Source organism: Morus notabilis, unplaced genomic scaffold (genome assembly GCF_000414095.1).
Source record: "Morus notabilis unplaced genomic scaffold, ASM41409v2 Scaffold234, whole genome shotgun sequence".
In the NCBI taxonomy this organism is placed as follows: Eukaryota; Viridiplantae; Streptophyta; class Magnoliopsida; order Rosales; family Moraceae; genus Morus; species Morus notabilis.
The window spans coordinates 80,504-93,818 of record NW_010359242.1 but is presented as its reverse complement, the minus strand read 5'-3'; the positions used below and the strand labels follow the sequence as shown (position 1 = coordinate 93,818).

Genomic DNA, 13,315 nt, shown 5'->3' with positions numbered 1-13,315 from the left:
GCAACCGAACTCCAAAGATTGGCAAGAATCCCTAAGCCACAACAAACTCCAAAAAAAAAAAAAAACAACGGAAGGCAACCTTTTCTTTTCTTCGCTTGTGTCCTTTTGCAACGATTAAACTTCAAAAAAGTAGCACGAAATTCTAGGCTTCCTATCGAACTTTGCACGCAGCTCCTTATGCAGACCTAGAACAGAAGAAATCAATTAAGCAAAATTCATTCCCAAAGAGCCGTTTGGCTCTTATACCATGTTAAACAAATTGGGAAAAAAAGGGCTAGGTTTCTTATTGATTTTTATGAATTCAAAAAATACACCAGAACATAAGGTTTATATAGACTTGCAAATTAAATGTAAAAGACCAAACTACTTTTAATAAACATAATAATAAAATAATAACTAACCTTTGTCACACCACGTCATTAAATTTTCATTTTAGTGATAAAAAACATAACTATTAAAAATAAGTCATATATATATATATGCTATTTACTTGTTAAATTCATAATTAATATGTAGGTGGAATAAAGCGTCTACGTACATAGAATTTTGGTTCTAGGGGTAATGAAAAATCACGAGTATTGAGAATAATAATGTAACTGACAACTTTTATACTTATAATGCAGTCTAGCTAGCATACTCTAGAAGGCTTTCATTAGCACCTACATATATAATATCTAATCTAATTCTGAATTTCATAAAATAAAAAAAAATCTAACTAATTGTGAACACACCAAAAACGCCATTATATATATATATATATATATATTATGCGTGCTGTCTATTTCCAGACATATTCAGGGGAAACAAACGAACTCATGAAGAAAACTATCAGAATGATATGTTTGCAGCAGAAGAAAGAAAGTAAGGAATATAATATTATCGATGAATAATAGCATAACTGACCAGATCACAGACAACTACACCGAAAGTTCTTCATACTACATCCGTTTTGCTTTGCAGAATTGCAAGAATGCTCACAGAAAGCTTAAAACTCAAGTGCCAATAACACATTACAAACACAGAAAACCACCTTTGATCAGATATAATTACCGCCTTTGAGCACACAAATATGACCTTTCAGAAAAAAAAAATGCAAAAAAGAGAAGTATTGCAATTTGTAAAGCGCTAAAGATAACATACCTAAGTAGATAGAAAGCTACTTAAAACAGAAGCAAATAAGGTATTATATACACAAGCAAACCACCTTTGAGATTACGTCAAGAACGCACAAAGAAAAGAAGTTTTGCAATTTGCGGAGGGCTTTCTTAGGCTAGAAGAGTAGTGAAACTCTAGCCAAAAAGAAAGTCACCTAGCGAAAGCATTTGCTTTCGGTGAAAATGGGATCCAATAATTAGTCTCTTTGCTGTTTGTATCCGCGAGTCTAGTCACATGCTAGGACACATCACTAATAAGTGGGCTCGGTAAACCACTTGTTCATTTTGCTTTTTCAATTTGGAATTTGTCACGTCCTTTCTTAACCCAAAATATTACATTTTATGCATATTATAAATTTGGTACTTCGAGACTTGAAATACGTATGAGATATGTTTTTTTAAAGCGTAATTTTGCTCCTTTCCGGTTGATATTGCTTTGAGTTTCAACAATAAATTGCTTCCAGGATATACTACTAGAAATTCTACATTAGACAACGCTTATTTAACGACGTTTTGAGAAAAACCGTCATCTAATGCGGTGAAAAAAAAGGAAACACGAAATGAAGATTTCCGTGTTTCAAAAATTCGTACAATACATTAGACGATGGTTTCTTAAAATACTGTTGTTAAATGTTAGACAGTAGACGATGGTTTCTAAAAACCATCGTCTAATGTATAAGAGAAAAATGAAACAAAAAAATGCAAGCACATTAGACGACGGTTTTCTTAAAACCGACATCTAATGTCAACATTTCACAAAAAAAAAAAAAAGCAGACTTTTTCCCGTTTATCTGTTTCACTTAAATTTCAAGCCTTTCTCTTTCACTTCTATAATTCCGAGCACTCTCTTCTATTTTTCTCTCCCTCTTATTTCCAAACTCTAAATATTTCTCTCCAATATCTCTCTCTCTTCCCCACTTCCCATTCTCTCTGTCTCTCTCTCATTCTTTCTCTAATTCATACTCCTCCAAAACCTTAATATTTTTCTCCTAAATCCCTCTATCTCTTTCTTAATAACAATTCTCACCAGTGTCGCCCCATGACTCAACGACCGTGCTTACTGCCGTTGCTTCACCTCCTTTCCATGTTTTCCAACATCAACCACCGGAATCCGAAAACTTTAGGATTTTTGGGGTTTGTTAGCTTTGATTTTCTCTTTCGCATTTCAATTTTTTGTTTGAATTCTTATATGTGTTTTTCTTTTATATTTAAATATTTTGTGTTAGTTAGATTCGTATTATTTATACATTGGTGATGAATGTTATGAACAAAAGGATTTGTAGTCTTTTTTATACGTTGTTATTTTTCTTTTACGCATAAGCTCTAAAAATCAAAATTACATAGTGGCCTCCTTAAATAATCAAACTCCTAGATCCGGAAAAGATCTAGAATCTACCCACTTGATCTAGGTTGAGATTGATCGTCATCTCCATTTGAATTTGAATTTCAGTTGGTCAAAGTCTTCAAATTTATCTTTTTTAGAAATTCCAGCTGTCTTCAAAAATTTTCGTACAAACAAGACTTCGAACCTTCGCATTGTTAGATAGACATATTGTTTTCTGGCCTGTTCATGTATCGAAGACACTTAAAACAGACTAAACATGATCTGTTAGTTCAAATTCTTATGTTATTTAAATTTAAACTAAATTTGAATTGGATCTGGAAAATGATAATCACTAGAAAACTTTCTCAAGAAGTAGAATAAACCTAAGATGAATCTAAACACATTTAAGCACAAGGATGAAAGCCACAAGATTTTAATTAGTGATGAACATACAAATTAAATAGATAAGTATACGATTTAAAATCTAAAACTTAAATTAAGATCTAAACTTATTCCACACGAAATCTGCACAAAATCTCTAATTCAGAACCTAAATAATTAAGAGATAAAACACTCATAATTTAAACTTAAAAAGCACAAGTTTATCTACAAAACAAGTAAAAATCAGCATAAATTTAATTAAACGATTTTATCCAAAGTTGCCAAGAAAATATACATTGGAACAAAATTCCTAACAGAAAAATACAATTGTATTGAGAAGCCATCAGCAGCACTGCGGGGAGGGGAATAAGTCTCCTTGCAATGTTTTTGTTCTCTGTTTTGCCTCCTCGATGCTGCTTTTTTCTCTCCATTTTATAGATGTGCGCTATATCAAATACTTTAGCAGGACGCGTTCTCTTGGTCAAACAACAGCCAATAAAGTGCAAGCACGAAATCGAAGACGAGTTGTTCATGAATCTAAAAGTGATGATTTTCTTAGGGAGGTAATATCCACTTTCCTTGGCATGCTTTATAGGATGTTATTTTTATACAAATTATGTTCAACGTAAAAAATAAATATTTTACCTTTTAACGAAATCAATAACTATATATATATATATATATATATATATATATATATATATAGGGAGAGAGAGAGAGAGAGAGAGTGTGAGTGAGTGAGAGGAATATCACTTGCGTTAATGGCAACACAACTCAAACCACATAAAAAAATTGGAATATTAAAGGAAGCACATTCTTTACAACCGACATTTTACAAGGTGATAAACACACACAGCAAACTAGTATTTGATATGCAAGGAAATGAATAGACGATGACATTTTTAGTTAGATGCACACACCATGTCACTGAGACGAAAAAGGTAAAAAAGAAAAAAATGGTTAAAAAGGTAATTTAGATTCAGCTGTACAAGAAAACTTATGTAGGGTTGTTTATTCTTCAATTTTGAGCCAATCCTATTTCACAAACTCGACGGCTAGCTTCCGCATCTTCGTTGCTCTTTGCCCGATTCCGAGATGTACTCCTGGATTTTATGTTTGACAACAAAAGGAATCCGCTTAATTATAAGGCACGAAAGGAGATCTATCCTTCGATGTCACACAAAAAAGAAAACAAAACTGACTGCATCCATGTATATTAAAAAATTCAAAATTTGAATTTTTTTTATTAACACAGAAATTTTGATACTAATTAAGAAAGAAGCCACTGAAACGGGTGTTTTCCTGTTACAATGCTAATTTTTATAACGACTGTTCCGTCGTAAACAAAAAAATTAAGTACTACATATGTGTGCTATACATATGCACGTCAATCATTTATGCATTCGAAACTATGTTTGAGTATCGGAAATAAATCAATTGAGAGATAAATTATTGAGATGGAAAATCTAAGACGGAATTAATACTCCAATTAAAAGGTTAGAAAGAGTAACACTCATCGTAGAGACCTTATTAGAGTTCATGGAAGGCGGAGAAGCCTCACCTGGCCGGTGTTCTCAGGGCTTGGACAAAGTCCTTAGCGTTCAGATGATCCCACTTCAAACATTCCCACTTGACTTTACGAATGGACACACGTTGCAGAGAAGGAGGACATGGTTCTCTGTCAAGAATAGAGAGCCTTTTCAACTTTGGACAAACCTCTATTAATATTCCTTGCAAGGAATCAGCAACGATCGGTATGCTCTCCAATTGAGGTAGCTTCGACAACCGTAATTCCCTAAGTTTAGGGAGAGTCAGAATATTGACACCGCGATGGTCGCATTCTCCTTCATCGCCATCATCATCATCGGAACTGGTTGATATTATTTCTTTCAGCTGCTTACATCTTTCAAGATAAAGTTCTTCCAAATTTGGGAGTGAATCCACCATAAATACTTTCTTTATTTTGTCACATTCACAGATTTTCAAGTGAATAAGAGAGGAAAAGGTTCCGGATGGGAATGGTGACATTGAAGCTCCTCTTTCCCACCGGATCAACCCGCGCAAGTTGGGCAGCTCTATAAGAACAAGTTCTTTGAGGCTTTGAAGGAGAGGAAAGATGCAAGGTGAATCGGAAAACACATGCTCCATCTGACTACAGGCCGATCTAATGATGCACTTACTCAACTTAGTTGCATTCTTAAACGATGTGAGTTCGCATAAATTACGTACGCTAATGGCACAAACCTGAATAAGTAGGACCTCAACGTCTTTAGGGAGTAATAGTTGGCATTCTCCATCTGCTGCAACCCTCCCAAGTATGTCATAAGTTTTTTCGGCGACCTTAAACCAGTTCCCAATTGAAGTTTGTATGAGGCAGCTCCTGAGTGCTCAAGAGATCTTACACATGTATTAAAACTATTGATGTCATATAATACACCTTCAAAAGTCTCTAGCTTTCTCATATTTTCCAACTCCCATCCTCTTACTTCTGGTCCTATTTTCCAGCCACCATTAAGTGAGAGGTATTGGAGGTTAGTGAGCTTGAATAAAATCCCTTCAGGTATTATCTTTATGTTTGTATCACCGAAATCCATGTATCGAAGTTCAAGTAACATCTCCATCCCTTGGGGAACTTGATTTATGGCTGACGCCTTTAAGTCCAACTTCCTAAAATTCGTGAGTTTTGCTAAAGATGGAACATATCTACATCTTTGACAGTATCTAAGGAACAATGCAGTCAGAGTCACTAAGTCGGATACTGAATCTGGAAGATTCTGAAGCGACTTATTGTTAGATAGATCAAGAACACTTAGCTTCTTCATATTAAGAAAAAAATGATCTGGAATGCTACCTAAAAAAGGGTTTCTTGACATTAAAAATGTCGAAAGGTTAGCACAGTTTGGCGCTTCAATACTGGAAGGAATATCCCGTATATGATTGTCATTCAAAGAAGCCCTTACAAGGTCCACTTTCCAAAATTCTTCTTCTGGTATGGATTTCAATCCTACACCTGCTTTTACCAAAAATCGTGGGCTCTCACATGTAATTTGTAGTGCCATATGTTTGACCATATCATGCATCTTCACGCATTTGTTACCTTTAGAATCAATTGTATCATGCAATAAGCATACATTAACAAGTCTGTCTAGAATTACCCGACCCCTTCTAATCTGTGACTGCCTCGTCTCTCTCTCCACCACCAATTGTTCTGTCACATAATTTCTGTCGATCGGATAGTCTTCAGAGTATAATGCACAATACAAAAGACAATCTTGAAGTCTCTTATCATTCAACCGATCATAACTATACTTCAACCTTTCAAATATTCCATCATATTTAGACCCCTTTGTACATTCTCTCAAATCTTCTAATGCAATCTCCCACTCATCAAGTCGAGCATTGCCTTTCAATCTTGCCGCTATTGTAACAACTGCAAGAGGCAAACGTGCACATTCTCGAACAACTTCCTTCAAACTCACTTCCAAATTTGGGTCAGACATGACGTTGCAGCCAACTATAGATTGGAAAAGGCTCAACGCCTCCTCTTCTAATAGAAGCTCCATTTGGATTGCTTTACAATCCATGCCGCGACAAACATCAAGAGCACGTGTTGTGACGATTAATTTGCATCCATTTTGGGAAGTAGGCTCGAGAATTCCAACATCTTCAAGAGAATAACGTTCCCACAAATCATCAAGAATGAGTACATACCTCTTTCTTGTACCAAGTCTTGCATATAGCTTTGCTGCCCTTGTTTTTTGATCATTATCATTTGAAATATCTAAACCCAACTTGCGTGCAATTGTATCTTGTAAATTCCACACACTGGAATCCTTTGATACAGTCACCCAAATCACACTGTCAAACTTATCCTTTTGTTCTTTTAAAAGACGGTTGTTGATTTGTTCAAGGGCAGTTGTTTTACCAATCCCACCGATGCCACAAACTCCAATCTTTGCAACTTTATCATCAAACAAACTAGCCCAAATCTCCTCGACTTTTCTTTGGAATGTAGTTTCTCCTCCCAATGTTGTTGTGGTCGGTAATAAATCTCCACGTTTTGTAATTGATAAAGCCAGGCCTTCCGGAAATGTGCCTTTTTCACGAAGTTCGTCCACCTCCACCATCTTTTGCGTAACATTTTTCGCGAGACCAGCACGAGAAAAGAATTTTGCTTTTCTTACTCTTACTTCAATATCATTTACTTCTTCATTAATCATTTCCACACGTCTCAACCAAGTTTCAACTTCGCTCCTCAACTCTATTTCTCCTTCCTCACTCTCCTTGTCTAGTGTTGATTTTATGTCATTCCTTCGACAATTCAAGTCTTCCAATCGCTGCTTGAGAGTGTCCATGCTCCTGTAGACATCTCTATGATCTTTCCAGCGTTGGGAAATTGAAGGTGACATACATTCCATAAGTTGGACAACAACTCCTACTATCTCCATTATTGACTGCTTGTCCCTACAAATGAAAAGAAATTGATCAGCATTCCACAATTCTATCCTCTCTATGAAGTACTAAGAATGTAAATGTGGTAACTTAATACCAGTAAGATAACATAAATTTAAGTCAAAATTTCAAATGTTTCAAAGATAACCCGGTTTCTGAAATACATTCACTGCTAAATATGGATAATGAATTCTGTAAGCGATTGATGAGTGGTGGTGGTTAATAAAATAAGTTAGGATCAGCTCGTACAATTTTAGACAGGATAATGGGTACTGAATTTCTAAGTAATTGATCGTGAGTATTAATGGTTTGTTGAGCAAGTCAAGTTTATTTTGGATATGAAAAAAATGAGAAATTTGCTAGAATGACTATCCAACAAAGTGAAATTAGTAAAATGACTTTCATTTTTTATGAAGAACGACAAACCAATCGTTCTTTGTAAAAAGTGGTCGTTCTTGGTCGTTCTGTAGTTATTTTACCAATAAAAATTTTAAAAAAATTATTTTACTAATAAAACTTTTCTATTGAGTCATTTTTACAAAAGCTTCGGGAAAAACCTTAAAATGCAAAATGATGAAAGAGTTTTGCACATTTCTCTAATAACTAATACAAAAAGAAAATTTTACGACCGTTAAAAATGTTACGACGTCACAATTGATCTTTTTAGTTTTCTTTGATGTTAATTCAGCCAAAAAAAAAAATCAGGTTAACCCCATTGTTAGCATTTAATGATTACAAAATTGTTAGCTAAAATCTAAGTAAAATTTTATTTAGAGCTAGGCTGAATTTTTGTTACAAGTATTTCATTTCGAAATTTTTTAAAAACACAGAAACTTTTATTTTATATTTATTTTTAGTTTGTTTCTTTTATTTAAGGTCGAGAAAATACAACCGGCTGGTTCTTTTAGAGTAAAACTCAAAAAAAGTTTGAATTCAAGTTACAACAATTCAAGTTACAACTTTATTCAAGTTTATGTTCGTTTGTAAAATTTGAGTTTGAACTTGAGTTTGAACTCGAGTTTTAACTTGAGTTTGAGACTAAACTCTGAGTTCAAGTTTCTCCTTTAACTCAAGTTCTTAAATTCAAACTCAAGTTAATTAACAATATTTTTTATATTCTTAAAAACATCATAACTTTTTCGTTTTAATTTCGATTGAGATGATTTTTTTCTATGCGTTCACAACGAAGAGACAAATAAAACTCCACCTATATACCCTATTAAATTTTTTTATCACTATTGAGTTTTTATTAAAATACTATGTAAATACAAATTTAAATTTTGACCTACTCAAACACAAACTCAAATAGATTCTCAATTCAAATCACAACTCAAATGTGCACATCTAAATACAAACTGAAATTACAACTTCAACTTAAATTATAACTTAAATTCAACTCAAAATCTATACTCAAGTTACTACAACTCAAAAATACAACCGAACAAGCCTAACAAATAACACATTTCATTTCCAATTTTACCCTGTAAGTTTTCTTCTTTCTTTCACTCTCACATTTTTGCTTTCAGATCTCCTCTCTACTGTCTCTCTCTGCAGCCTCTCTATTTTGTTTCTCTCTCAAACCCCATCCAACCATGACCAGCATTGGCGGTGGCTCTGCGATTCCGGCAAGCTTCATTCTCAATCTCAAACCAAATCCAGCGAGGTTCCTTCACCATTCCGGTCTGGAGCTCGATTCCCTTTCCGGCGTCGATCTCGAGTCATAGATCCGAAGAAGATAAGTCCACTACCGTGAAAAACAGTTGCTCATCGCTGTCATCTCTTCCACGGTGGCGCTCGCGAGAACGGGTCAGAGAAGAGCAGTCCACCGCCGGAGATGATAAATCCGTCACGAACTGCTAGCGATTCATAGATCCGGCGAAAAGAAACTCCGACCTCACAGATCTAGCAAAGAGAGAAGTCTGACCTCACGATGGTCAGAGATCCGGCGAAGAGAGAACTCCGACCTCAACTTCTGAGGAATAACTACTCGCGAACCAGATTCCATCACGAACCACATCCAAACCAGAACTACGGTGTCGAAGGCGGGGGAGATCGATGGAGTGACGACGACGCGAAGCTACTGTCGTTAAGGTTGCTAGTCTGTCCTCTTTCTCGTTTAGTTTTGTATGTGTTTCTGAATCATTTTTGGGCAGGTTTATAGTTTTGGCAAGTGATGTTTGTTTGGAATTGGGAATTATTTTTAGATTTGAAGTTTTGTGTCTGATTTCAAAGGTTCTATGAGTTCGTGATTTCCAGATTTTCATATGAGTTCGGGATTAATTTTTTTTAGAACCGAATTTGTTATTTTCAGAATTAAAATACAAAAAGTTTGTGTTTGGAATGTGGTAAATAAACCAGTAAATATTTTAGTAACTTGCAAGATTGCATATAGTAAATATTCTATATACCTGATCATAGTAGTTACAAATTTGAATTTGGTAAATATTATATTTATCTGTAAACACTTTAGTAATTACAATTTTAAATATGATAAATGTTGACGGTAGAAATTCATTAAAAGAAATAAATCAGATTTTAACGTGATTAATGCATTGAGAGTGATTGAAAATAAGATTAAAAAGAAGAATTAACAATATGAACACTCAGATTTATAGTGGTTTACCATTTTGTTCAAGAGCAACGTCCACTGTGAGAAGAAGAGAAATTCACTATTTTTTAGAAAAATACGTTACAAACTAAGTTTGGAGTTTGACTTCTATATATAAACATCCTCTGCAATCTCTGTAATTCTCCTTATTTTATTTCAGGATATTTTCCCTACATTTTTGGATAACATCCTCAGTTGGTTGGGATTTTTGCTAGTCAGCTGGATTTTCTCATTTACTTCTCCATTGACTTCGCTTATTTTAGTTACAAGTCACAAATCTTGGGTCAAATCTCATGTCTCTCCCGATCTACATGAGCTCGACTCCATAGACGTTCTTAGAGCCTCCTCCGCTTACAACTATGAGTGCGGTCGACCTCCCACTTTCCTCCACTCCTCGGAGTGATCGACTGTCTTTGTACGCTATTCCTTTCACTTGCCTTCTACTCCTTAGAAGGGCATTGTTTGACGTGGCAATTAGGGGCTGAATTGTCTCCGGTCACTTAATGTCTTCATTTGTGATGCATGCGCCCTATTTAATGCCCAGCTCATGGATTGGAATTTTTACCCTACAACATTTACCCCTCAAATCGAGGCATTCATTTGTGTTGCCTCGAGCTTTAATTAGGTAGGGCGCATGCGTTAACTTTCCTCCCATGGTCTTGCTTCTTCAAGAAGGATTCCAACCCTTAGGCTTCCTAGGTAACGATGACTCTGACACAGAAGCTGCCTTTTTGGCTAGGCAACAGTCGCGTCGGTCAAGTTCTCCCGCCAGACATCGCTTCACTTATTTTAAACAGGTGAATCTGGACTGTTTGATCGTATCTTTTCTGTTTCTAGCTCTTACCTCACCTTCAGATCTCAATTCTTCATCTCTTCCACTGGATGAGCAATGATTTCATCCGACGGTCATAAGGCGAGGCTTCATTTCCTTTATAAGGCGATCCCCAAGCGAGGCTTTACCCATCAAATTTGTGAAAAACCACCAAAGCTCTACCAAAATCTCCTCAGAACCTTTAAGCCTCTCTCTCAATGGTGCTTTGCAAGGATTTCTTCTACAAAGCTTCATATTCCACTTCCGCCAAATCTTCTGGTGAGTTTTTCTTCATCACTCTTGTTTTTGTATTTGTTGTATTGGATTTCCTATTCCTGGTTCTCTTTGTTGCCTGTTTAGAACTATTTCTGCGTGAAAATGGCTAGGAATTGGACAGTAGGGATCAGAAAACTTAGGTTGTGTTTGGTTTCTGGGTTCAGAATCATGATTCATGATTTTCATTTTTGAAATTTAAATTTGTTATGAGAAAAAAACATTGTTCAGAACCAGGGATGAACTCTTGAAACAAACGTTGTATTAGTGTTAGTACTTTTAGGCTGTTCTGAGTGAGTTTCCCGAGATTTTAAGTAAGTTTGTGGAACTTTGAATTCTGAATTTCTACTGGGTTTCTAGACCATTATGAGTCTTCGTCGCTATGTTTGACTATTCGTCCATCTAGCTCATCTTAAACATTCGTCGTTTAAATGAATACTCGACACTGTAACTATGATAGTTTAAAGGTGTACAAGGATGGACGCGCTGATGGGAGATGGTTCAAGTACCTTCTCTCTGATGTAAACTTTAGGGCGAGCATTCCCCGGCCCAGGTATCTCTCTGTCTATACCCGCACATTCACCGTAGGGATGACCCTTCTCTTTCATCCCTTTATGAAGGATTTTTGTCATCTGCATGATATCTCCCCAACTCAGCTGGCGCCCAACTTCATGTATTGCTTCACCGGGATGTGGGTCCTGTGGAACCAGTGGTTTGACATAGAGTTGCCGTTGGACGAGTTCTTATATGTATATAAATTGAGCCACGTCGCACGTAGTGAAGGTTGGTATTTTTTAGGTAGTCGTGGGAGATCTAAAACCATGTTAGGTACATTAATATAGGGGTACCCTCATCCTCCCATACCTAGAAGCCGATGTTTTTTTTATGGTTTATGGTCAAGGGTAAATTCGACATACACCCCGTTGACCGTAGGCCGAAGCATCTAGGGATCCAAACTTCTTTTGAGAGATTAAGTGAACGTTCTATCAGCTATACTCCCTGTGCCTTTCATTCGTGTTATCATGTGGTGTTGACCCTTATCCGTTTTCCTTTTGTACAAAATCCCATGATCGTCCCAAACTCTTTGGTAATAAGAAAGGGAGGGTTTTCTCGGCATTTCAATTCTCTTAGAGTGACTGTCACATCGTCACTGAAAATAATCTCAAATAGTCAGGCCTTCTACTCACCCTTTCAAACTCCAAGGATCCCCTCGCTGTTCAAGAATTTTTTAATTTGAGCACCGAATGTATGTTTTCTTATTTTAACTTTCAAATTCTGTGTGCTCAACTCTTTCTGCTTTGCTACATTTTTGGCTTGTGTCTCAGAGATGGAAGTACTCAATCTCGACCTTCCTGACATTCCCAATCGAAGGCCAACCGCACCTCTGAAGAGTAGTAAGAAGAAGGGGGAGGCTTCAACTTTTGGGTCTTAGAGATGGGCTTCCCCACCCGAAGCTAGGGCACCGAGGCCCAAGAAGAGGAGGACAAATAAGGACTCATTGGCTACAACTTCTACTGTGGACGTCCATGATGTCCCACCAAGGCCAGCGGCTAAAGACCGTCTCCTTCCTCTCCGGTTCTCTATCGTCTTCCAGGCTTTGTATGAATCATTTTTTGACAAAGACTGGGTTGCTACTGTTGCTTCCCCATTTCTTGAGCATCAGTGAAAGCAAATCTCTCTCAAGATCCATGAAAGCTTTGACTCCTAATCATGTTATGTTTTCGCTTTAAACTTCTCCCTAATTTTTACCATCATCCTTGTAGGCTCTCGTACTTCCCTTCTCAACTTCATCGCCTCCGTGCAAGTCAATGAGCGAAGCAAGGATATGGACCAAATTGAGTTGAGCCTCTAGGCTCTCTTCAACTCCGTGAAGCTTAATGCCGAGATCGCTCGGAAGGAGAAGGACCAAGCCAAGGAAGCCTATGAGGCTAAGGTAAGAAAGGTTGAAGAGTTTCAGTAGCAGATCAGGGAGCTCAAAGCCCAAATGGTTTAAGCCAAAGACAATGGGTCGCCGGCTCAAATATTATCTTCAATGGAATGTACATTTTATTCCTTTTACTTGTCTTCCTATAAATTTCATTTTATGAATGGTCGAGTGCATCTTTACACTTCTTGTTGTTGTGTTTTTGTTTTTGTTGGCCTTTTTTCTTTGGGAGTTCTTTTGGCCTTCAATGCCCCTTTGGGCTTTAAACTTAGTAGATTGAAATCTACTAAGTGTAACCGCCTCTCCTCCTCAGAGGATTTGGCGGTATAAGTTCTTTGAACTTATTAACTTCTAATGCGCCTTGGGGCTTTGCACTTTGTAGATTAGA

At 36.5% G+C, this 13,315-nt stretch overlaps 1 protein-coding gene across 1 annotated transcript; it reads right to left on the bottom strand.

Moving 5' to 3' along the window:
- Positions 1-4,416: 4,416 nt before the first annotated feature.
- On the bottom strand, positions 4,417-8,987 carry LOC21391314 (putative disease resistance protein At4g10780). The gene is made up of 3 exons (XM_024162860.1): positions 8,893-8,987; positions 5,104-7,323; positions 4,417-4,957 (listed from the first exon to the last, which is right to left on the bottom strand). The coding sequence occupies exons 1-3, from the start codon at positions 8,985-8,987 to the stop codon at positions 4,417-4,419; spliced, it is 2,856 nt and encodes a 951-aa protein (XP_024018628.1).
- Positions 8,988-13,315: the final 4,328 nt, after the last annotated feature.